The sequence below is a fragment of the Vicugna pacos genome, chromosome 16, assembly GCF_048564905.1.
Source record: "Vicugna pacos chromosome 16, VicPac4, whole genome shotgun sequence".
Taxonomy (NCBI): Eukaryota; Metazoa; Chordata; class Mammalia; order Artiodactyla; family Camelidae; genus Vicugna; species Vicugna pacos.
The window spans coordinates 6,547,994-6,573,658 of NC_133002.1; the positions used below are offsets into that span (position 1 = coordinate 6,547,994).

Genomic DNA, 25,665 nt, shown 5'->3' on the forward strand with positions numbered 1-25,665 from the left:
GACCCATAGCCAGCCTCGGTCCCAGGGCAGAGCAGTCAGGGGGTTACAGGTGTGACGTCTTCCTTCTAGCGATGTCTCATCTCTCCAGGGCCTGGCAAGGGGCCCTGGGCCAGCCCTGCCCAGGGTGTTGGCGGTTTTCAAGCTCTTGGCCTTGAATTCCTGGGTTTGACTAGTGTCCTACTGTGGGTTAATCTTTCCTGTCTGTAGAGCGGTGAGGTCTGAGACTGAGGTTGGACTGCTGGAATGGGAGAAGACACCACTGGCCCACTTCAGTTCTGCAGACCTTTTAGATTTCCTAATCTAGGAAAAGGCGACCAGCCTAACTCCTGAGTTTCTACACTGGGACTTGGGTCCTTTGCCTCCTGGACGAAGAACTCACCAGTGGATTAGCTAGTGAAGGGCACTGGTACCTCTAGGTCAGAGGCTTCTAACTTTTGTGTGTGTCTCGGTTCTTTGGCAGTCTGGTGAAGTCCAGGGACCCTTTCTCAGATTATTTCCCAACATTGTTTGTGAAAATGTTCAAGCATAAGAAAAATTGAATTTCACAGTGAACACCTGGCTTCTTCCATTAACATTTTACTCTGCTTGCTTGATCATGTATATTTTCATCTTTCCATCCGTCAGCTTGTTTTTAAATATATATAAGCTTATGAAGAACCAATTATATTGAAACACATGATCAGAATAGTAGAAACATTTTATGATCTAGAGATACATGTGCTGTTTTATTAATGCATTAAAGCAGCAGGTGTAATAACTGCTTCTTTGAAAGTAGTGATGAACTTAACATGCATTTTGAGGTATCTGTGATAGCTGTAATGTGATGGGAAAATATCTGGAATTTCTATTGGCGTTAAGATGCAGGTACTGCTAATACTCCTATGGTTTGTTGCCTACATTCATAATTGCAGGAAATGTTAAATTTCAGATGAAGTGCAGTAAAAATAAATATGTAGCATTTTTTCCATCCAGCTTCCCAGACCTATTCTATATACCCTGGGCCATTTAATAAAAGCGCGTGTCCTCCCCGGGGCTTTATACCTTTACACCTAATCTTAAGATCAGTCTGGGCAGCATTAGCTGCTTTCAAGGAGGAAACAAGTTGCCTGAGACCGCAGGGCTAGTTTAAGGTAGAATCTCCAGGTCTCCTGTTTTCCCACAGAAGCTTCATTAGTGAGTGGGCAGGGCGGGGGTGAGTGGCAGCCCGGGCTCGGGGGAGGCTGACAGACTTTGTCGCTGGTGGAGGAGGCACGGGTGGAGCTCAGCTCCTCGGTGGGTTGCCAGCCCCACCTGCTAAAGGCACCGACGCTCGAGCCCGGCTTGGGCCTGGGAATCTGCTTTTTGGGAAAGCACCAGGTGATGTTTTGGTGCAAGAGCCACACCCTGTGAGAAGCTAGGTATGAGAGCAGGGCTTGTTCATCTGATGACACTTAGACAAGGGGTGGCCCTCAGCACAGACTCGGAGTCTTCATGACTCAGAAGGTACTTCCAGAGACAAAATTAACATAATGCTCTGGTAGAATTACCTCTGTTGAAATCTTCTAGAAATATACACTCAAAAATAAAGGCTTAGTCACTCTATTCTTGACACTTCAAATGTGGGTAGAGGCAGGGTGACCAGGAATTGACCTTCCCTCCCTCCGCCTTGTCCCCCCAGCCCTCCCATGGGTGACCACCTACCTCACATCAGCCCGTGGTGCCGAGTGGTAAAGCCTTTTCTGCCCTCTCAGCCCTGTATGACCTAGGAGCTAGGTGCCCTGCTGTAACTCCCTGAAACGTGCAGATCCTGTTCTTTGGGAATTTAGAGAAGGAGAGGGACCCAGGAGGCCTCCATGAAGGAGACAGACCCCTGTGAGCTGAGCCTTGAAGCCAGGAAGTACTGAGGAGAGCCTGGCCTGAGCAAAGGCACGGGGGTTGAAAAGTGCAGGGTATGATCACAGGTATCAGCCCATTCCCCTGAGGCCAGTGTGTGTCATGGGGACTGTGAGACCAGAAAGGCAGGCGGGGACAGTGACTGCAGTAAAGAATAAGAATCTAGAAGGATTGAGTACAAGGAGCCGGGGGAGCCCCAGCCACTCATGTTTCTTACAAGGATGTCCCACTTGCTCTCATTTCATCACTGCCACGGTCCTGTGAACTCGGGGATGGATGAGAGCCAGGTTGTGGAGCCCGTGGGGAAGGAAACCCGTGCAGGGAGCAGGAGCAGGAACGAGATGAGCTTTCCCTTCCACGTTCCCTGTTGGAGCTGGCGCTGCTCTGTGGGCTTGGTTGACTCGAGTTTGAATCTTTGTCCTTCTCAGTGCCCATGGGACCAGCATTTGATAGTTTACTTTTTTTTTTTTTAAATGGGACAGTTTACTCTTCTGAAGTGATATCTCAGTGGAGTTTTTCCCCTGGTCACACTCACGAGTAACAAGTAACCACCCATCAATTACTGTGGGTCACAGAGATGCTGATGGACTCGGAAATGCTCCCCACAGAGACGGGCTTCCTTCTTCCTGTTGACTGTATTGGAGCAACATTAATAATGCACCTGCTATTTCTTAAATGGACCAGTAATGTCTATTAATGGAATGTGTTTATCATAGCAGGACTCCTCGAAGCAAGAGGAAAATTAAAGGATGAACTGCTCTGTGAAACCCTTTCTGTGGCATGCCTTTCCCACTCTTGTCCTTTCTGGGCCACGCACGGTACTTAGGAGTCTGAAGGAGGACTCTCCTTGTCTTGTGATGACTTCCTTTTGCGCCCTAGGACAGATTCAGTCTCCTGTCTCAGGCCCTGCCTGAGCCCACCTCTCCTCTGGGGTGGGGAGTAGAACCTCGTTCATTAGGTGTAAGTAACCTCTGCTCCAAGAACCACAGGATTTTATGGGATTTGTGTTTTATTTATTTCTAGTTTCCTTCCTTTAATTGTGAAAAAAATGTTTTAAGTTCATTTTATAATTCCCCATCACCTCACTGCAGCTGCCTTAAATCATCCAACTAGACAGTCCTGTGCACCCGGTGAGATTGGTCAGCCCCTTCGCTGCCCTTTCCTGCAGGTAGACAGCACTCACTAGTGTGAAGCATGATGTGGACTCCTTCTGGGGAGGAGATGGAAGGGGCTTTGACGACTCTGAGGAAGAGCCATTTGCCCCCTGATCACCTGACGCAGGGGCTGACAGTCCAAGGCAGCCAGTCAGTTCTCTGCATGGCAGGGTGGTGCTCTTGGCCCTGGCAGCTGTGGGAGCCAGTCTGAAAAGGCTACAAACTGTACAATTCCAACCAAATGACATTCCGGAAAAGGCAAAGCTACAGAAACAATAAAAAGATCGTGGTTTCCAGGGGTTTGGGGAGAGGGAGGGAGGTAGGTAGCGATGAATAGATGGAGCACAAGGGATTTTTAGGGCAATGAAATTATTCTATGTGATACTATAGTGGTGGCTACATGTCATTATGCATTTGTCAAAGCCCAGAGAATGTACAACATCAAGAGTGAACCCTAATGCAAACTATGGACTTTGGTTGATAATAATGTGCCCATGTGGGTTCATTGATTGTACCAAGTATGCCACATTGATGAGGGATGTTGAGGGTAGGGGAGTATATATGTGTGGGTGGGGAGGGCTATGTGTGAACTCTTTTCTGCTCAACTCTGTTGTGAACCTGAAACTGCTCTAAAAGAATAAAGTCTATTAAAAAACAAAACAAGACAAAAAAAAAGTATTTCTCATGTGGTTTGGACCACGACCCACAGGAAGAAATACATTACATGTCACTCTGATTTTCTGCTCAATTCCGTTGTCAACCTGAAACTGCTCTAAAAGAATAAAGTGTATTAAAAAACATGACCGAAAAAAAAAAAAAGACTATTTCTCATGTGGTACCACGACCACGACCCATGGGAAAATATTACATGTTACAGTGTCATGTGCACACACTCATACTTTAAACAAAGTGTCACAAAACTTCTACCTTTGCTTCCTTAAACACACTCTGATATTTGCTTTTTGTGGATATGCTGGTTGGAAACCCAGTAAATTGATGTTATGACCCACTGATGGGTCTGGATCTCACCTAAGAAGCTGTGAGGGAGCCCACAGGGAGGGGTCTGGCCCCGGCCCTGAGAGCCACTCTTTCCCCTTGGGATTGTCCCTCACGTGGTCTCTAAAGCTTCAGGGGAGTTCTGTCAGAAACTGCAGCCTGGTCTGGGCTGGGCCGTGAGGGCTTCAGAAGGAGCTGCCCACACTGGAGGGCAAATAAGAGCAGGGCCCCTCCTCTGAAGCCGGAGGGGCAGTGGTGACAACGACAAGCGTTTCAGCCTCTCCAGCAGCAAAGGGCGGGTGCTCAGTAAAGGCGTGAGAAAGCAGAGCAGGGGAGCGTGCTCTGGTTTGTAGGCTGTGACCTGGAGCCTCAGATGCAACACCTGCAAAACCAAAGCCCTGGTCTCTGGGGGATCCCCCCGCAGAACAGACAGGCCCAGCCACACTCCCTCTGGGGAGTGGAGAGGCCCAGCGTAGCACCATCCCACGTGCCGCTTGTGCAAGGGTGGCGGGTCCTGTGGGGGTGATGCTTTCCAGCCTGGACCTCTTCTCCAGGCTGGACTGCGAGACCCCGAAAAGCCACCTTATCCTGTGGGCTCTTTGTGACTGTGATGCCACTCCACTAAGGCTGCATCTCTGTGCTGGAGAGCTGTGTGAGGGAAGAGCTGGCGGGAGAGTGAGGAAGGGAGGTCCGGTGACATCCTAAGCCTTTCCCCCAGGATGATGTCAGCTTCCAAAATCCCCAGTCATGACTGGAACAGAGTGGCAGCTAAAGTCCCCTCCCTGTTTAAAAAATCAGGCCCAAGTCACTCACTCAGCAAGTATGTACTGAACTATTATATGGCAGGCATAGCGGTGAGCATGGGGCACAGAGATGTCCAAAGGCAAGGTCCCCGCCCTCCTGGAGCTTATGGTCTTTGTGGGGGACACAGTCAATAAGCAAATGAGATCAGACCCAGGAGGGACAGGTGCTCTAAGGGAATAAGAAGAGATAATGGGATCAAAAGTGATGGGGTGGAGGCTGCTTTTGGTGGATGGTAATAAGAACAGGCCTTTTTAAAGCAAATGGCATTTGAGTTGAAACTGATGAAAAGTTACAAAAATCTGTGCTTCTGAAATGACTGTTTGAGAGCAAAGTACAGATTCCCAGGCCCCATCCTAGTCTTAAGAGAATGAAAAAATTAGGGGCAGGACCCAGGGATTTGCATTTTTCTTCCAAATGATACACACACTCACCCAAACTGGAGACATACTGCCCTGGGGGTTTTACTTTGACAGAGGATCATACCTGGTGAACTTTAGGGTCCCTTGCTACTCCGGACTCCCAGAGCCTGTGGTTCAGGGAAGGGAACTTCTCCTTGGTGTGGGAGGGCCAGGCTTGGGAGAGGAGCAGGACGACTCTGCAGGACGGCAGGGAGTGAAATGCAGAAAAGGAGCGTGCACAGCCCAGCACACACATGCACACACGCACACGGAGCTCACCCAGGAGTCCTCCTCTCTGTGGTCGTCCCAAGTTCCAAACCTGATCTCCTCTGAGAAGCCCTCATCTTGGCTCCCACCGCCTCTAATTTCATTTCACGTGTTGCGAGGGTTGCAGCTTTAGCAGCTTAGATTAGGTCCACCTCTTGCTTTGGGAACATTTCAAACAGTTGGCACCCGCCCTCTCTCCAGGCATATTTTAAGATCCCAGGCCTTGTTTGCCTGTCTCATCTCCGCCACCCCACGCGCCCAGGGCGCGGTAGAGTTCTCCGTGCTCTGGCTACTGGGACCTACTTGGCCGCTGACTCCCCGGGGTGCGGGGCAGAAACCGGCCGCAGCTGCGGCAGCAGGAACACGCACTTCATTCCAGCGGACACAAGGCGCAGGAGCTGCGGGTGGCACCGGTCATTAGTCTCCCCCAGCCTGCGAGGGGAGGGCCAGGGTCCTCCCAGGGAGCAAGAAAAATCAAGAAACCTGTTTGTATCTATCTGCCAATGCGCTTTACCCGCTCTTCGCCTCCACTTCCTGTGCTGTAGGCCCCTCCCCCGGCCTCAGTTTCCCGTCTCTTCCATAGGAGGAACCCGGGCTATCTTTGGGGCGGCTGCCAGAGGAGCCCTTCCTCTCGCCTCACCCCTCCGGCGCAGGGGTCTCGGAGCCCGGGCCCGGTGGCTGCGGGAGGGCCCTCCCGGGCCAGTGACCGGGCGGCGGTCCGGCGGTGTCACTGTCAGCGGAGGCGGCGGCAAGGTCGCCGTCCCAGGTCCCCGCCCGGCCTCCGGCGGCGCTGCCGCAGCCTCGCCGACTGCTGGCCCCTGCCCGCTGGAGCCCAGCACCCGGGCGCTGCGGTGCCCCTGCGGGGGCCGGGCCGGGCGGCCGCGGCGGCAGGCGGGGGCGGCTCCCATGCGGCACATGTGTGGCGGCGCGGCCGGCGGGCAGGTGAGACGGCGCCATGGGGCAGGTGGGCTGGAAGGGGCTCTACCAGTCGCTCTTCGACTACAAGACCGAGAAGTACGTCATCGCCAAGAACAAGAAGGTGGGCCTGCTCTACCGGCTGCTGCAGCTCTCCATCCTGACCTACCTGGTGGTGTGAGTTCTCCGGGGCTCCCGGGATGGGGCGGGGGGAGGGCCCGGGCGGGGATAGGGGCGGCAGCCGTGGCCTGGGGGGGCTCGGAATGGGCCTGTGCGCGCGCCTGGGGTGCCCTGTGGCTGCGGACCCTGCTTGTGCCCTTGGGTGTCAGGGTAGGGGGTCAAGAGGGAGTCCTGTACCCCCGCACTGGCTCTGGAGGTGATGAGATGCGGCAGGGGCTCCTGAGTTTCCCCATTTACGAGGCTTCCCATGGTCCGGACCTTCCTCCAGAGCTAGGGCCCCCAGTGTTGGGGCTTTGGGAAGCGGGCAAGGATGCAGGGAGCTGGGCTGCCCCTGTCTCGAGAGCCTCCCTGGGCCCTGGCCGGCGCTGGCCCAGGCACTCGGTAGTTTATTTATAATCACTGAGCTCAGAGCCAAGCTCCCAGCTGGGGCAACTCCTGAGCATGTCCAGAGCTCCCTTCTGGTCAGCCCACCCTACTCGTGGCTGGCATCTCTGGTATCTGGGGGTTCTGGAAACCTCCCTTCCCTGGCTCCCAACTCGCCTGTCTGCCTCCCCCACCCCCTAGCAGGAGCTGGAGCCATCAGCTGAGGGGTAGCTCCTTGGGGTGCTTCAGCCAGGCACTGTTCACAGCCGTCACTCCCAAGTAGGAAGGGGACAGGTGGAGAGGAAGTGACACCAGATGTCTGCTATGCAGAGGCATCTCTTTGACTCCTCCAGTAAATGCGCCGTTGGGTCCCTCCTGCTTCCTGACTGGGGAGCAGCAGACACTCTTCCTTGCGGGGCCGCTGTGATCTTACCTGGCTCCACCTGGAGGCGGGGCATTCCCGGAGCTTCATCCCGAAGGCGCCTGGCTGCCTCCCACCTGAGGGCCTTTCGTTGATACGGTTCCTCAGCCGGGCATCCCTTTCGTCTTGGTTGGTGCCCACTCCTCCTTCCCACCCGGTTCTCACTGGCTCCCGCCCAGCATTCCCGCAGTGTAATTACATGCTTATTTGGGGGGTCACTTGCTTAATGTCTGTGCTAACTCTCTGCCACTCTGGGGACGCCGTGAAGGCGGGGCCTGCCTGGCATCACTTCAGTGCTTAGGGAATAGGTGTGAAATGAATGAACAAGCGAATGAATGTTGTCCCTCGAGTATTTGCTGAATGTTTCTGTCCAGTCCAGGCCCGGAGGGTCCCTACTAAAGCGCCTGGTTGGTTCAAGGGTCACAGCCCAATCAGACGTCCTTGGAGATGGGACAGCCTACAGCCCAGGACACTCCAGTTCTGCCGCTAGAGATGAGGGTGGAGGCATCCTGGTTGGCTTACTGACACCCTGGGAGGGGCACTGCTGCATGACCTCTGGAAGGTGGCTTCCTGCCCTCTCCCAGCCTAGTTTTCCCACCTTTACCACGGGGGGTTGACCTGGACAGTGTCTCACTTTAACAGGGACATCAGTAATAAGCTGTTGTAGTCACTGAGCGTTATGTGCCAGGTGCTCGCTGTGCTAAGCAATTTACACATTCTATCTCATTTAAAAAGTACTTTTTGTATTTTGACATAGTTTATACTCACAAAACAGTTTTAAAGGTAGTACAATTTTTTTTTAGCTCATTTGATCTGGAATCATTCCTGAGTGTCTTTGTCTCTCATGACACTGACGTTTTTGAAGAGTACAGGATTTTTTTTAACCATTTTTAAATTGAGGTAAAATGCACATAGCGTGTAATTCATCACTTAGCCATTTAAAATGATACATTTCAGTGGTTTTTAGTACCTTCATAATGTTGTACAACCATCACCCCCAGAAGAAACCTGTATCCAACAGTCAGTGGCAGTTCTCCCCTCCCCCCAAACCTTGGCAACCACTAAGTCAATCTACTTTTTTCTGGGCATTTCATATAAATCAAATCATTACAACGTATCGCCTTTTTTTGGTCTGGCTTCTTTCACTTAGCATAATGTTTTCAAGGCTTATCCACGTTGTAGCCAGTGTCCGTAAACCATTCCTTTAATGACTGAGTAATAATAGCCCATTGTATCCATGTCCCACATTTTGTTTATGCGTCCATCTGTGGATGGACATTTGCACTGCTTCTACTTTTTGGCTGTTATGACTAATGCTGCTAAGGACATTCGTGTATGAGTTTTTGTGTGGACATGTTTTCAGTTCTCTTGGATATATACTTAGGAGTGGAATTGCGGGGTCATGTGGTAACTTTTTGAGCAATTACCGACCTGCACTTTTTCACATTTCCATCAGCAAGCACCAGTTTCTCTGCATCTTCACCAACACTTGTTTTTTTCCATTTTTCTGATTACAGCTATCTTATTGGGTGTGAAGTACTACCTCATAATGGTTTTGATTTGCATTCTAATGACTAAAGATGTTGAGCATCTTATTATGTGCTTATTGGCCATTTGTGTATCTTTCTGGGAGAAATGTCTATTCAAATCCTTGGCTCATATTTAAATTGGGTTATTTTCTCTTTTTTATTGCTGAGTTGTAAGGTGTCTTTGTATATTCTGGGTACTGGACCTTTAGTGGTTATGTGACACACAAATATTTTCTCCCATTCTGTGGGTTTTCACTTTCTCAATAGTATCCTCTGGTGCACAAAAAAAATTCTTAATTTTAATCATATCCAACTTACCTGTTTTGTCTTTTGTTGCTTGTATTTTGGGTGTCAGAAGGTACAGGATTCCACACTAGAATTTGGTAGAATGCCCCTCAGTTTTGGTCTGTCTGAGTCTCATGAACAGTTTCAGGTTATACACTGTGTCCTTTGACCATCTTCACCCCCCTGGCAGGTGGCGCAGCTAACCCTGTGTTGACCCCCAGAGCTCACTGGCTTGCCTGAGGTCACATGGTCGGTGTGGGTGAACAAGTTTCAGCCCAGGCTTGCCCAGCTGCAGGGCCTTGGCTCTTGAAAGCAGCAGCCTCTGGCTCTGGAGTTGCTGGTCACCTCTGCTGCTCGCAGGTCTGGCTTTCAGGCAGCAGTGGGAGTTGTGACTGCGGCCTGGGAGCTGGTGGGAAAGGTGGGGCCCCATGCCGCTCCCCTTGCACCCTGGGGGCCTGGGGGAACTTCTTGAGGGCAGCAACAAGGCTGATGGCCACCTGTCCCCTCTTCCTGCAGCTGGGTGTTCCTGGTGAAGAAATGTTACCAGGATACCGACACGTCACTACAGAGCAGCATCATCACCAAAGTCAAGGGCGTGACTTTTACCAACACCTCAGAGCTGGGGGAGCGGCTCTGGGATGTGGCAGACTATGTCATACCACCTCAGGTCTGAGCCCCACCCAGCCGGGCGGGAGGGTCTGGCTAGGGGTGTGCCACGTGGGCAGCTGTGGGACCCAGGGACCTCCAGTCACTGCAGGGAGAGACTCTGCCCTGATCCTTCCCTCTACCCCAGACCCCTGCCCTCCCTGACTGGGGGCTGCTTTGTTCCCAACAAACCCTGAGCCTGTTGAGACCAAATGTGACCCAGAGAACTTCCAGGTCAGTGTGAGTTGGGTGGCCTGGTACAGAAAGCCCTACTCTTATATTGGCCATCACCCTGGGAGTGGTTCCTTGGGCCCAGCCAGGCCATCCCATCGCTGCCCCTTCTCCTGGACCTGAGCTTGGGGCTGCAGTCAGAATGGTTTGGGGTGGCGGGCCTGGAAGACAGCCATCAGAGGACACCTACTCAGGGACTCTGAGGTCAGTGGGCACGTGGGTGGGATCCACTGATCTTGTGGCCCCAGTGTCTGCAAAACCCATGCAGAGACCCCACTGCCTGCCAGGCAGCCCTGGGAGGAAAGGTCCCCAGAGGGCAGAGGGGACCCTTCCTCAACCCCACTTTGGTTCCTCAGGGAGAGAACGTCTTCTTTGTAGTCACCAACCTGATCGTGACCCCCAACCAGCGGCAGGAAACCTGTGCTGAGGTGTGATCGGTGGAGAGACCTGGGCGGGGGTGGGATGGGCTGCCTGAAGCAGGGGTGTCTGCCCCTCCAAGGGCCGCGGGGGATGTGTGCACCTGCTCGTACCTGCATTGATCGGGGGAGAAGCAGGTTCTCAAGGGGAGCATGGCCCAGGCTGGGGAGGAACCCCTGTCCTAGCTCCTGGGGTGGGACCCAGCTCTGAGACCTGCAGGGGCCCCACCCAGACGCCCTCTCCCTCCTGGCAGAGTGAAAGCATTCCGGACGCCTCGTGCAAGGAGGACAGTGACTGCCCTCCAGGGGAGCCTGTTGTGGCTGGAAACGGTGAGGCCTGGAGGGGCCAGGGCTGGGGGGCAGCGGGGGGCTGGAGCCGGGAGGTTCCCGGCATCGTCCTTGTCCACCCCTGCAGGAGTGAGGACTGGCCGCTGCCTGAGGGCTGAGGCTGCACCAAAGGGCACCTGTGAGATCTTCGCCTGGTGCCCGGTGGAGACAAAGTCCAGGCCAGCGTGAGTGGCTGTGGCCTCCGGACCCTGAGGAGATACCCAGTCCCAGGCAGCGCAGGTCCCAAGGGAACCTGTCCACTTGGGATCCTCATTCTGGGGGGGGGGGGCAAGACACCCGACAAAGGCCTGAGGACCACCCCGACATGGTCAAACTAACTGTCCTTGGCAAAGGCTCCAGGGGATCAAGGGAGCAGGTGGGCTTCAGCCTTAGCACAGGCCCCGGGAGGCCTGGGGGGTGGGGTGGGGCGGGGCCTCCAAACATGCTCTCCTGCCTTGGTTTTCAGGAAGCCACTCCTGGGCAAGGCTGAAGACTTCACCGTTTACATAAAGAACTTCATTCGCTTCCCCAAATTCAACTTCTCCAAGTACGTGAGGCCATGTGTGAACCACTGGGTGATGCGGGGCACCCTTTACCCTTTCCCCTGTGTGGCGGTGGGGCTCTGTCCTTTTTTGCAGGAGGATGTTGGGGGTGGGGAAAGTACCAGGACTTGATTAGGGGCTAAAGTCAGGGGCTCCATCTCGGCCAGCCGAGGGGCCAGTGATTCCTGGGTTGGGCCCAGTTTCTGGCTTGAGAACAGCCAGTCTCACCTTCATTTCACTGGCCTCTACCCAGGACCAATGTGCTGGACACCAAAGACAGAGCTTTCCTCAAGTCATGTAAATTTGGCCCCAAGGACCCCTACTGCCCCATCTTCCGACTGGGGTCCGTGGTCAGCTGGACGGGGAGCAACTTCCAGGAGATAGCTTTGCAGGTGGGTGGTGTGTGCTCAGGGGGTCGGAGGGCTCTGGACTTGGGCTCTGCAATGAGGAGGGGGTGTGGAGGAGGACCCATGGGAGGGGGTGGGCCTACCAAGTCACCTGCCTGGGGACTCACTGTCTAGGACTCACTGTGACGCACAGCTGGCTGCGCTGTCTGGTTCTTAGTTCTCTGGGAATCAGCTGAAACTGAGCCAGGAGCCTCACTGGCATGTTGGCGCTGGTGTTGGGTGCCTGTCCCACAGCACACATTCACCCTGGTCGTCCCCATCTCCCCTGAAGCACCAAGCAAGAGGATATGGGCTGTCAGCCACGCGCTCTGCTCAGCCACCCCAGGGTGGGGCCGGGGTGGGGCTAGAACCTCGGCCCTCTCGCCTTCCTCCTGGAAGATGCTCTAGCCGGGCCTCCCTCTCATCTGAGCACTTCCCCGGTCTAGTCCAGCGACCCACGAAGAATGGGTCTGTGATTTCTGATCATCTCTAGAAAGTTCTGTGAGCTGATTTTTGTCTCTTTTGCATCAAGGGCGGTGTGATAGGAATTCAGATTGAGTGGAACTGTGATCTTGACAGAGCTCCCTCTGAATGCAACCCGCAGTATCACTTTAGCCGTCTGGACAACAGATTTTCAGAAAACTCTGTCTCTTCTGGGTACAATTTCAGGTAATTGGGATGAGGCCTGCCACCTTGTGACCTTTCCTGGGTGCCAGCGCTATGACACTCCCTCCTGGGGGCGGGCGTGGGAGGCAGCCAGGGGGCCTCTGGGAGAGGAGAGAAGCGCAGGCTGTACTTGCCCTGAAGGTGAGGCTGGGCTGCGCAGCTGGGTCAGATCGACCACTGCCTTGGTGGCCCCAGCTTGGCCCAGCAGTAGTGGGAAAGCCCTTGTCTCTTGGGGAATGTCTGGCAAGGACTTCAAAGGCCTGAACACAAATCTTTAGCATCGTATCAGCAAGGGCGTCTCCAGCCTGTCCCGGGAGCTGCTGAGAGCCAGGGTCCCGGGATGGGGGGTTATAAGTCTCCAAGGCAGCTGAGCCTGTGATGCCAGACATTTGGGAGGCCCAGGCAGGCCGAGGTCTCCCCAGCCTTGTCTCCCCCAGGTTTGCCAAGTATTACCGAGACACCGCTGGAGTGGAGTTCCGCACGCTGTTTAAGGCCTACGGGATCCGCTTTGATGTGATGGTGAATGGCAAGGTGCGTGTGTTCTGAGGCTGGGCAGGCACGTCCTGGGTGGGTGGGGTGCTAGGAGGGACCCCGGGCTTCTCTGGTGGAGTCCCTGGGATCCTGCTGTCCACCTCACCCCACCTTGTCTCTCTGTGCTCCAGGCAGGGAAGTTCAGCATCATCCCCACAATCATCAACGTGGGCTCTGGGGTGGCGCTCATGGGGGTGGTGAGTACCTCTCCCCCACTTTACCCTCTGAGCATGGGCGGGGCAGGGGCAGGCAGGGGGGACAGTGCCCCAGGGGAGCTGTCCTGAGGCCCTGGGAAGAACCAGAGCTGGGGGTTCTGGGGAGGTCCAGCCAGACGGGTGGAGAGGCCTTTCCAGGACTTCACACCCCTCCGGCGGCCCCCAGGTGGCAGTGACCACCTGAGTTTCTCTTTCCAGAGCCAGAAGGGCTTCTGTTTGTGGCTGGGGGTTCTCTGGGATCCTGGGCAGCCTTGTCTCCACTTCTGCTAAAAAGAGGCGGGATCTGGCTACTTCTGGGTTTCTCAGCCGTGGCCCTGTGACGTCTGGGGCCAGGTAATCCTCTTTTTGTGGGGCCGTCCTGCACGCTGTAGGGGTGGAAGCAGCACCCCCAGCCTCGTGGGGCCGTCCTGCACGCTGTAGGGGGGCAGGCAGCACCCCCACCCTCACCCACCAGATGCCGCAGCACCTCCGCCACAGCTGCTGTCACCGAACATGAGTTCCTGTGCCCAGCACACAGTGAGGCCAAACTGAAGGAGTTTGGAGCAGAGTTTGGAGCAGAGAAAAGTTTACTGCAGGACCGAGCAAGGAGGACGGGTGGCTTGTACTCAAACCCTCCAAACTCCTTGATGGTTTTTGGGGTGGAGTGATTTACATGCAAAATTTGGGGTGAGGGCTGCAGGGTGTGTGACTTTCTTCTAATGGGCTAGTGAGGTTACAGGGCCTGAGTTACCATCCTCCCCCTGGGCGGGGGCCTTAGTTCCTGCAGAAGAACTCAAAGATAGTCTTGTCTGTCCCTGCAGGAGGAACCAAGACCCTGCCCCAAGGCTACACTATTGTTTCTTGACTCCTCCTCCTGTCTTTCTGCATTTCCTCACTTCTCTGAGTAGCAAATGTTCGAATCTGCTCTTTGGAACTCAGGGAAGTAATCTAGGAGGCTGAATGAAGCCTATTTCCTACACGAAAGGAACGGGGGACACAAAAAGGATTTGTACGCGGGGGACCCTGCAGGGTCCTGCCTGGTTTTCATCACGACAACCAAAAATCTCTCCAGGCATCAATCTGCCCCTGGTTGCGAATCATGCAGCTAAGGAGACGAGAGGCAAGGAAATTAGTCCTCCCTCAGATCTGTCCCTTCAGCTGGGCTTCGAGGGGCCCACAGGAGAGGAAGTAGTGGCTGGAGGGGCAGGGAAGGATTCCCCTGGATCTCTTTCTTGTCCTTTTGTTTTTCTGGAAGTTTTTTAAAGACAGAGGAGTCATCAGTGAGTGGCTTGTACCCACCCTAGGAGGCCCCTTACCAAGGTTTCTGGCAGCCTCACCCCGGGTTCCTCTGCCGGGCAGTCACAGCAGTCCCACTGGAGGCTTCTAGCAGGACCTAGGACTCCTGGAGACCAGGAAAACTGTCCTGTAGCAGGACTCAAAGAGGCCATGCTCCTGAGAAGTGTGGTCAGTGGATGAAAGTGTGCCCCAAATGACCCCCCCTAACTGCAGACAGCATTGTTGGGGAGCCCTGCATGTTTGCATGTGTAAATTTCCTAGAGAAGGGCCCCTTCAGCTATCACTTTCTTATAACGTGGGTAAATCAGAACACAGGGGCATCTGGGGAACACCTGTGAAGTGAAGGTAACCGGGAAAAAGTGCTGGTAGAGGGTGGGTGGGGGTGGGAGGAGTGTTCTCTGTCAAACAAGGAATTAATAGCTTTTTTGACACAGGGCGGGGAAGATGTGCAGCGCCCAGGTCAGAGGACCCTGTGGGGCCATCCCATCAACCCCCTAGCACCCCCTCCCTCTCCTCAGACTTTCAGGAAACTCTGCCCCTCCCTTCTGTGCTGTGAGGGTGGAGTCGCCCTCTGGTGGAGGAGACTGGTATTTGCACCACCTACTCTGGTCTGAAGAGGGTGTGTTCAGGTGTGCCCGCAGGTCCGCTGGGTTAGCTCAGGCCTCACCTTTCCTTGACCACTGCCGTTGTGTCCTTGTTCAGATGCCCTCCAACCCACCTCTCACTGACTACTGGAGAGAGCTCCTGAAGTGCTACAGTTCTGTCCCGCCCCTACTCCGAGGCATGACGAGCTTGTGCTGCCTCTGCAGCGTCCTTCCTGAGCTTTTTTTCCCTTTTATAAAATCCTGTTCAGCCCTCAAGACTCAGCCCAGATGTACCTCCCCGGGCAGAATAAAGTCCCGTCTTCTCTCTGCTCCTCTGCACCTCTCCTCATCGTAGGACGTGTCACTCTGGGTCGTAATTTATGTGCTTGTCTCCTGTGCCAGAGGAACGGTCCCCACTCCTCCCTGCACCCCAGGGCAGTACCTGGCACCCGTGATGCTCAGCAGACGCTGGCTGAAGACCTGACTCAGTGGGGTCAGGGGAGCGCGGGGCTGCTTGGCCTGAGGGATCAGTTGGGCTGCAGGCTAACTCTGGCTCTACCAGGGACCAGCTTTGTGGCCTTGGACAAAGGCGCCCCTTTCTGAGCCCAGTGTCCCTGAGATGGGGACCATGATGCCCCCTCAGGGGTTGTCGGGTCAAACGGGGTGTGGTTTGTGTCAAGTAGCCGAGCGCTCTCTGGAAGTCGATTCTGAGTCAGGGACCCCGACTCTTTTGCAGGGGTCTTTCTTCTGCGACCTGGTGCTCATCTACTTCATCAAAAAGAGCCACTTTTACCGAGACAAGAAGTACGAGGAAGTGAGGTCAGTTAAGTCTCCTCTCAGCAGCCCGAGGGGCGCCCACTAGGTCATCCCTCCCTCCCTTGCTGAGAACCCGTACCTTGGTTTTCTGTTGGTGTTTGGCGACGGGGTAGAGGCAGGGCCGAATGCGGGGAGCTCCCCTGGATAGGCTGGGGAAGGCGGAATGCTCTGAATACCTGCTCTACAGGACTGGATTCTGCTTCAGAGCAGCTGGCAGAAGAAAGGCCACTCCAGGTCGTGGGCAGGAGACCTGGTTTCCAGACCTGGCTCTATTACTATCTCCCCAAGTGACTCTGGACCAGTCCCAGGCCTCCTTGGGCCTCAGTTTCTCTCTCTCTGAAATGAGAGTGTTGGTTTATATATGGCGCCTTCCAGCACTGGTCCTGCGGGGCTGGAGTGGTAAGGGAAGGAACAGAATGGACTTTTCCCTCCAATCTCGGGGCCTCTTGGCCTTGGGCTTGGTGGGCTTTGGGTGTGTACTTAGAGGAGCAGAACACAGTGTGCGTGGAAAATCGTAGTGGCTGGGTGGATGGGAAGGGGCGAGGGGCTCTGGCCCAGCCTTTGAGGAAGGCTTTCTGGAGGGGCTGGGATCGGAAAGAGGAATTGCAGATAATGGGCTCTGGACGGGCACTGGGCACTTCCCTAAGCTCCACTACAACGTGGGACAGGGCGGAGGGCCAGCCTGCATCATTCGCCTGGACTGAAACCCAGCCGTGGTTCTCAAGCTGAGCCCTGAGCCCTGACTGCATCTGCTGCTCCCACTGAGCTGCTGGGGGAAGAGGGGCGCCCCCTGCAGGGCAAGCGGCTCACCAGTTCCCAGGGAAGGGGCGGCACCCAGGGCTTGCAGGCCAGGGTTAACAGGTCATGTCCTGCCTAGGGACCTAGGGGTCCTCGCCCAGCTGGCGGAGTCCTCGCAGCACAGTGTGGCCCCGGCCGAGGTGGGAACAGGGCTGGCCGAGCAGCCTGAAGTGCAGGATGGAGGCGGTGGCCAGAAAGAGAATGGCTGTGTGTGCCAGCAGCTCCTCCAGCCCGCCAGGTGAGGGCTGCCCAGCCGAGGGCCGGGAACCAGGCCTGCAGAGACAGCCGTCCGCTACCCTGCTCCCTGCTCCGGCTGACCTGGCCACAGGCAGGACGTCTGGGACCCAGCAGAGCCCATTCAAGCTGGGCTCTGGGTGGAGGGGTGCTGGTGGTACTTTAGCCTCCCCACCAGTCCCTGAGTGACCACAAATGTGTCTGCTTGCTGTGCCGTCCCAGCATGAAGACAGTAACAGTGCTGTCACTCCCTCAGGCTTACTGTGCGGGGCACTGCTCTGAGCTCTTTGTGTATGTGACCTCATTTCAGCAACCTAATGACGTGGACACTAATATTCCCCATTCTACTAATGAGGAAACCGAGGCACAGAAAGGTCAAGTAACTTGCTCAAGTCACACAGCTAATAAATGGCAGAGCTGGGATTTAAATCCAGGTAGTGTGTCCCCCTAGAATCCATTTCTTCTCTATCAAGTTATTCTGCTTTACTGAGCCCCCCATTCCACCACTCCCCTCAGATGCCTTCCCTAAGCTCCTCTTTGATGTGGAAATTCTGGAGCTGCCCTAGCTTCAGGAGGGTGGTGGCTGTGCTCACAGGTGGCCTGCAGGCTGTGCTTCCCTGGAGCGCAGCCCAGAAGCCCTGGGCAGCCTGGCAGTTTCTGCAGATCTGACCACAGCCTGGTGCAGGGGGCGCCCCGGGCTGAGTCGGGAGGCCGGCCTTCGGGCCTGCTCTTCTTCTGCCTGCCTCTGTACCTTCAACAGGCGTCCGGCCCTTTCTGGGCCTGTTTTCCTTTTCGTTCTAGTGGGGGCTGGACACGGGGCTGGTTCCCCTCCATTGGTAGGTAGGGTCCCATGACTGTCTTCTTGTCAACTACGTCAGAGGGGTTCACTGACCTGGGCTGGCTTTCCTCTGCCTCGAGCTTTCATTCTCTGCTGATTCAGCTATTGGCAGCCTCCAACCTGGAGCTGAGCCAGGGCAGGGAAAGAGAGAAGTGAGCTGGGATGGAAAGGGGAGGCAAAGGATGGAGAGGAGGCAAGAAAGATGGAGAGGCTGGGGGATCTGCCAGGGTAGGCCCGGCACCCAGCAGCTCCCAACATGCTCCTTGAGCCGATTGTCACTTCCTGGGCGCCCACCTGAGTTCCTTCACCTGCGAGAGGGAAGAGTGGCTGCCCTGCTGGTCTAGGCATAGCCTGAGGGCTCACTGCTGGGGCAGCTCCAGAGGCCTGGGCCTGAGCATCTCCCTGGGCCCGGGCTTTGGCCAGAGACCCTGCAGGACTGCAGTGCTGCCAGCCGGAGGCTTCTGCGAGTGGAGTCTGCCTCTAGCGAGGCCGTCCCCATCCGCAGGGCTCCCGACAGTCCTCTGTGCCCCACCTGCCCACACACAGGTCCGGCCACCAGGGGAACGGAAAGGCGAATGTGGAGCAACTGCGGAACCTGCAGACTGTGGAGGCGTAGCCAGAGGTGTTGGCTGAGAGCAGATTTGGTGAAGATGTTGGAGGCAGAACCGCCCGCAGCTCTGAACCAAGAAGAGTCGTCCTTGTCCACAAGGGACTGGGGCTTCCAGGCACAGCCACCTCTCCTGCACTTTGGGATCTTGCTGCAAGCTTTTCATTGTTTGTGTGGGGAGGGGAGCCTCCCGGTGGCCAGAGTGGCTCGTGCAGAAGAGGCCTAGAGCGTTTTCACTTTTCTGGAGAGCCTAGTAGGGCATTCACTTGTCCATTCATTCATGCAGTAAACATTTTTTGATGCCTGCTGTGGGCTAGGACCTATCCAAAAGATGCTTGAATGAGACATTGACCTGGCCTTCAGGGAGGGGAGCACACGCATAATTCCCTCCACAGCTGACAGACATGACAGCTGGGCCCAGCACGCTGGCCTTCCTCTAGCCTCTGAGACTTGCACAGATCCCTAGGCTGGATGACGACTCCTCAGAGAAGGACCTTGGCCAACATCCAAGGAGACACTTGGCCCACCCCCAGGGGTGACATGTAAAGGTGGTCAAGGCGGTAACTGGGAGAGGGCTGGACCTGTGAGGAGGCAGCTGGCCATGAGGGGAGAGGCAGGCTCCCAGGGCTTCTAGGCAAGACGGCGGAGCAGTAGGACCACGAGCTCACTTCCCCTTGCGACTACAACAAAACCGCAAGTGACTGCTAAACAACTATTGGGGGAAGAGAAAGACTGGAACCCAGCAAAAAAGACTATCTTCAACTGGAAACATAAAGAAGGAACCACACTGGGATGGTAGGAGGGGTGTGCTCGCGATGTAAACAGACCCCATACCCCTGGGGTGGGCGACCCCCAAGCTGAAGAATAATTAAGTCGCAGAAGCCTGCCCACAGAACTGAGAGTCCTGAGCCCCACGTCAGGCTCCCCAGCCCAGGGCTCTGACCTTGGGAGGAGGAGACCCCACGACGTCTGGTTTTGAAGGCCAGTGGGGCTTAACTCCAGGACCCCCACGGGACTGGGGGAAACAGACTTCCTTCTCTTGGGAAGGGTACACAGAATCTCACGTGTGCCAGGTCCAAAGGCAGAGGCAGTGATTCCTAGGAACCTGGGCCAGACCTGCCTGCTGGTTTTGGAGGGGCTGCTGGAGACTTGGGGGATGGCTGCGACTCACCCAGGGGACAGAAAAGCTGCTGGTGGGCATTTCGGGAGTGTTCATCTACATGAGCTTTCCTGGAGGCTGACATCTTGCTTGCATCTTAGCACCAAGACCTAGCCCCACCCCCACCCAACAGACTGTAGGCTCAGGGGCTGGGAAGCCTCAGGCCAAACAACATACTGGGTGGGAACACAGCCCCACCCATCAGCGGACTTCCTGAGCCTCTAGGCATACCCCTAGGCACCAGAGGTCCAGGAACAAGCTTCACCCAGCAGTGGGCAGGCACTCCTGGAAGGAGGAAGAAACCTGCATAAGCCTGTAGTCTAGCCTTATCCACCAGGGGGCAGGTACCAGAAATAAGAAAACAACAATCCCAAAGCCTGTGGAAGGAATCCACAAACATAGGCCAGACTCTACACTGGGACCACCTGGACCCTGGCTGTTGGGTGCCAAGAGAGGAGTGTACTGCTGGGACGCACAGGATGTCTCCCACAAAGAGCCACTTACCCAAGGTCGCGAAACATAACTAACTTACCTAAAAATACAAATAGAAAGACAATATGAGGCGGCAGAGGAATATCTTCCAGGCCAAGGCACAAGATAAAATCCCAGAAGAAATAAGTGACGAGGAGATAGGCAATTTATCTGAGAAAGAATTTGGAGTAATGATAGTGAAGATGTTAAAAGAACTCAAGAGGAGTATATAGATGCACAGAGCGAAGTTTTTAGCGAGGCGTTGGAAAATATAAATACTCAAACAGAGTTGAATAAAATCACTGAAATGAGTAACACACTAGAAGGAACCAAGAATAGACTAAATGAGGCAGAAGAATGGATCAGTGAGCTAGAAGACAGATTAGAGGAAATCACTACTGCAGAACAGAAAAAAGAATGAAAAGAAATGAGGATAGTTTAAGAGAACTCTGGGACAACATGAAGCACGCTCATTGCATTACAGGGGTCCCAGAAAGAGAAGAGACAAAGGACCTGAGAAAATTTTTGAAGGGATAATCACCAAAAACTTCCCTAACTTGGGAGAGGACACGGTCACCCAAGTCCAAGAAGTGCAGAGAGCTCCACACAGGATCAGCCCAAAACGGGACACACCAAGGCACATAGTCATCAAATTGACAACAATTAAGGATAAAGAGAAAATATTAAAATCAGCAAGAGAAAAGCAACAAATAACACACAAGGGAACTCCCGTAAGGTTATCAGCTGATTTTTCAGCAGAAACTCTACAAGCCAGAAGAGAGTGGCATGATATATTTAAAGTGATGGAAGGGAAAAACTTATAACCAAAAATACTCTATCCAGCAAGGCTCTCATTCAGATTTGATGGAGAAATCAAAAACTTCACAGATAAACAAAAGCTACAAGAATTCAGCACCACCAAGCCAGCTTTACAACAAATGTTAAAGGAACTTCCCTAGTCACCAAACCACAAGAAAAGAGAAAAGCAAGAGGAGGGAAAAAAAAAGACCTACAAAAGATTGCTTTGGCAGTTTGGGGCCTTTTGTGGTTCCATATAAATTTTAGAGTTATTTGTTCTAGTTGTGTGAAAAATGTCGAGTGTTTTGACAGGGGTTACATTGAATCTGTAGATTGCTTTGGGTATTATGGCCATTTTAATAATGCTGATTCTTCCAATCCGAGAATCCATTTCTTTGTATCATCTTTAATTTCCTTCATCAGTGTTTTACAGTTGTAAGAGTATGGGTAATGTCCTTGGTTAACTCTACTTCTAGGTATTTTGTTGGTTTTGATGCAATGGAAATTTATGCCAGTTATAAAATTCTGGTTCTTGAAGTGCAAAAAAGAAAAAGGGAATGAAGGGCCACAAATGTCAAAATATCCTTTTTTTGTGGGTGAGCTGTATTCCATTGCATGTGTATACTGCATCTTCTTTATCCATTCATCTATTGATGTTCACTTGGGATGCTTCCGTGTCTTGGCAATTGTAAATAGTGCTGCTGTTAATAGCAGGGTTTATGTGTCTTTTTGAATTAATGTTTTTGTTTCTCTCAGATATATGCCCAGGAGTGGAGTTGCTGGGTCACATGGTGGTTCTATTTTTGGGTTTTTGAGAAACCTCCATATTGTTTTCCATGGTGGCTACACTGGTTTACATTCTCACCAACAGTGTACAAGGGTTCCTTTTTCTCCGCATCCTTGCCAACATTTGTTATTTATGCTGTTTTTAATGATGGCCATTTTGACAGGTGTGAGATGGTGTCTCGTGATTTTGATTTGCATTTCCCTGATATTAGTGATACTGAGCAACTTTTCATGTTCCTGTTCGCCATCTGCATTTCCTCTTTTGGAAAAATGTCTATTCAGTTCTTCTGCTCATATTTTAAATGGGTTGTTTGCTTTTTCGTTCCAGTAGTTGATTTAAAATGTATTAGTTTCTGGTGTACAGCATGGATGGACTCGGAGGGCATCATGCTAAGTGAAGTAAGTCAGACAGAGAAAGACAAATACTGTAAGATATCACTTACATGTGGAACCGAAACAAATACAACAAACTAGTGAATATAACAGAAAAGAAACAGACTCACAGATGTAGAGAAAGAACTAGTGGTTACCAGTGGGGAGAGGGAAGGGGGAGGGGCAAGATGGAGGTGGAGGATTAAGACGTACAAACTATCAGATATAAAATAAGCTACAAGGATGTATTGTACAACGTGGGGAGTATAGCCAGTATTTTATAATAACTATAAATGCAGTATAACCTTTAAGAACTGTGACTCACTATCTTGTACACCTGTAACACACACTATACATAAACTATACTTCAACTTAAAAATACAATATTGTAAAATAAATACATAAATAAAGTTTTAAAAATGTAAAAAAAGAAAAAAAAAAGAAAAGAAAAAACCCCCCATAAAATAACGAGTGCTGGTGAGGATATGGAGAAACTGGCATCCTCGTGCTCAGCTGGCAGGAACGTCAGATGGGGCATCTGTGGTGGAAAGCAGTCTGATGGTTCCTCAAAAAGTTAAACAGACTCACCACATGATCCAGCAATCCCATTCCTAGGTACTGGGTAAATTCAAGACATATTTTCAAACACGTATGCAAATGTTCACAGCGGCACGATTCACAGTAGCTGAAAGCTGGAAGCAACCCAAGGGTCCACAGACAGATGATGGGTAAATGAATGTGGTCCATTCACACAGTGAAATCTGATTCCACCTTTAAAAGGAAGGAAATCCTGGCACCTGCTACACCATGCACTAACCCAAAGAACGTGATGCTCAGCGAGAGAAGCCAGACAGAGAAGGACAAATACTGTGTGGTTCTTCTCCCTAGAGAAGTCAGAGTCATAGAGACAGAAAGTAGAAAGTGGGGGCTGGGGAGGGGCTGTTAAGGGGCACGAGGTTCTTTTTGAGGTGCTGAAAATGTTCTAAAATCCACAAGGGTGATGTCTGTACAAACCCATGAATACATCAAAAACAACTGGATCACACACTTTAAATGGGGGGTGTGGTCTGTGAGTTACAGCTAATAAAGCTGTTATCAAAAAAAGGGGGGGGGTGGTGAGGGAAGAGGAGGAAGGAAAGAGAGCCTCGGAAAGCTCGGGGGATAGCGTCTCACCCAGATGGAAGACGCACTACCTGTAAGGTTTGGCTCTTGCTGTCCTGTGGGGCTTGGGTGTCCCTGCCCACTTCCCTCCCTCTCTGCTCTGAGGCTCCATCTGAAGGGCTAATGAGATGACGATGGCGCTCACTCTGCAGGTGGAAGTTGCCGCTAGGGAGGCCCTTGCTTCCCTCACCCCTGAGCCTCCGCCCTGCCCTGCCGAGCTCTGTTGCTTCCCTCTGTGTGGTCCGTGGACCAGCAGCATTGGCATCACCTGGGAGCTTGTTAGAAACGCGGTCTCAGGCCTCTCTCCTGTCCCTAAATCAGAACCTGCGTTTCAGCAAGACTCCAGGTGATTCACGCGCACTATAAAGGTTGACAAGTGATGCTTGAGGAGATACGCAAGGGCTGCTTCCGAGGGAGGAAAAGGCCAGCTTTGGTGGGTGATGCCAATTTCCAGATCAAACTTACTCTCAAGCTACTCTGAGACCAAGCAGATCCCCCCCCCTTTCCTCGCCCCAGGAAAGTGGCATTATGCTAAATTCATTCAAATTAAATTATTTTGACTAGGCCATACTTAAGTGATCCAAAATTTAAGAGGCAACAAAAGAGCAGTGAAAAGCTTCCCTCCCACCCGTTCCCCGAGGCAACGTGTTACCAATTCCAAGAGTCTCACCTGTCTTGCTGAGACTCTTCTTAGTTACTCACCTCTTCCTTCAGGAAGTGAGCTTTTCCTGACGCCCGCACGGCAAACCAAGTCTCCTCTGTCAGAACGGACGCGCTGGAATCTGCTTAAGCTCCGGGTTGAGGAGCTGGCCGGCTCGCTTCTCCCTCTGCGCTGGCTGAGAAGCCCCTGCCCCTGCGTAGACGCAAAGGGAGGGGCCAAGAACTCAATCACTTTTGTTAGATCCACTTGGCATCCAAGCCAAAGGTAGAGCAGCCCCTCACCCCGCAAGCCCAGGCGCTGGGTGGGCAGCCGCCTTGACTCTAGGGAGCCTCCTCTCTGGGAGGAGTCTGGTTCTCCTCCACACAGAGGGGGCAGTGAGCATCCTTCTGTTACGGAAATGACAGGCCAGCCAAGAAACTAGCACCACTTGGAGGGTTGGAGTACTCAGATTTATTACGCCGGCGGGCTCAGAGGGGCTTCTGCTCCGAAGCTCTGAGCACCTCCAAGACGTGCACATGAGGTTTTATAGGGTTAATTACAAGTATGGGCTATTAGCCAATAAGGCTCAAACAACAAAAAGCAAGGAATCAGTACACTGGAGCTTATCAATTCGGAACAGATCACGTTACTGACACTTGTTGAGCTTGGATTTACGAGTTAGCTTGTTAGCCCAGTAAACTGACACTAAACTTCAGATTTACGAGTTAGCCCAGCAGAACTCAGATCAGTAATCCAACACTTGTTGCACTTAGATTTGTGACTTAGCTTGTTAGCCCAGCTGGGCTTTTCCTTCACACTTCCACTGCGGCCTTTGGAGGACAGGGTCAGAGGGGCCCTCAAGGTCCCTGGTGAGGCCCCGCCTCTGGGGCAGAGGGGCGTGGTCCCCAGAACAGGACCCCTTCTAAAGAAGCAGCTCCTTCCCTTGGGCTGCCTGGTGACCAGTCAGCAAGCCAACCTGTTCTCTGAAGAAAAAGCGAAAAATCTGGGTGATTTGCTATGATGTTGACTTTTCCCTAAGGCAAACCCTTGGATTTAACACAGCATGTTACTTGTACATTTGGGAAGAAGTAAAAAAGGCAGGGGTTACAGCTGCTTAGGAGTTGGGCCTGGCTTCTTTTAATGTTTTTGGAATCGCCTGGCAGCAGCCATATAACGTGGGGACAGTTGTGCTATTTTGTATCGGAGTGGAAATGTCTCCCTACAGTTATTCAGGCGGTACTTGGGAAAAAGCCCCTTTTCCTTGAGGCACCAGCTGCTTCATCAGGAAAATGATCACCAGCTTCTCCTTTCCATGCTGACATTTCAGGATCACAAGAGTTGTCCATGCTTATGTTCAAGCCCTGGCCTAAAGCCATTTGTGTAGGATTTCCCTACCAATTCTGCTATTCCTTGCCTTGGGAGTATCATGATGCTGGCCAATGGGAAAGTTTTAAATTGGGTGCTATTTATGTGACATCATGGGGACCAGCCATGAAAGAGCTAAGTGCCCTTTACTCCTGATACAGGGGTCACCAGGACTGACCAGTCTTGGCTGCCTTTTATACCACCCCCCAACCCCATCAGTTCCTTTCTCAGGGGCTGCCTTCCCCACTGCCTTCTTGACTCAGGGGACCAGTCAAGAAGGGGGAATGTGACTTCCTCCAGCTGTCCCGAAGTGCCCCAGAAGTCCTTAAATCACCCCACTTGGAACTGCATCTTGCATGTCTGGAAAAGGGCTCCATTTAGTTCCAGCCTGCCCCTCTCCCTGCAAATGATTCAACTCTCCTCAGAGCATCTTCTCCAGTGGACACAGGAGCACTCTCTACAAGACACTTTTCTTCCACCTGTTTCCCCTTAGGCCTGTGGACAGAAATAAAAGGGAGAAGGAGAAGACAGGACGCATTTTCTGGAACCTATCCAACATATGTATTTTCTGACAGTTTTATTTGGTTATAAAATAATAAAAGGTGTTAACTTTAAATG

The 25,665-nt window shown here is 52.9% G+C and overlaps 1 protein-coding gene across 2 annotated transcripts; it reads left to right on the top strand.

Moving 5' to 3' along the window:
- The first annotated feature begins 5,689 nt into the window (after window positions 1–5,689).
- On the top strand, window positions 5,690–25,663 carry P2RX5 (purinergic receptor P2X 5). 2 transcript variants are annotated; one of them, XM_072940322.1, is made up of 14 exons: window positions 5,690–6,583; window positions 9,701–9,851; window positions 10,417–10,488; window positions 10,731–10,806; window positions 10,892–10,988; window positions 11,270–11,350; window positions 11,599–11,737; window positions 12,264–12,400; window positions 12,835–12,928; window positions 13,060–13,125; window positions 15,739–15,821; window positions 16,696–16,854; window positions 17,161–17,284; window positions 18,235–25,663. In XM_072940322.1, the coding sequence occupies exons 1-13, from the start codon at window positions 6,447–6,449 to the stop codon at window positions 17,231–17,233; spliced, it is 1,365 nt and encodes a 454-aa protein (XP_072796423.1). In that variant the 5' UTR covers window positions 5,690–6,446; the 3' UTR covers window positions 17,234–17,284; window positions 18,235–25,663. The 2 variants fall into 2 exon arrangements, with proteins under 2 accessions (XP_072796423.1, XP_015102571.2); XM_015247085.2 differs by lacking the exons at window positions 16,696–16,854; window positions 17,161–17,284 and having other exon boundaries at window positions 5,695–6,583.
- The last annotated feature ends 2 nt before the right edge of the window (window positions 25,664–25,665 follow it).

Bases quoted from the DNA above. Each gene is read 5' to 3' on its own strand.
- P2RX5 (XM_072940322.1), top strand. From the start codon at position 6,447: ATGGGGCAGGTGGGCTGGAAGGGGCTCTACCAGTCGCTCTTCGACTAC. The intron at 10,989-11,269 runs GTGAGTGGCTGT...CTTGGTTTTCAG, and splicing joins GAGACAAAGTCCAGGCCAGC to GAAGCCACTCCTGGGCAAGG. The intron at 11,738-12,263 runs GTGGGTGGTGTG...TTTTGCATCAAG, and splicing joins TCCAGGAGATAGCTTTGCAG to GGCGGTGTGATAGGAATTCA.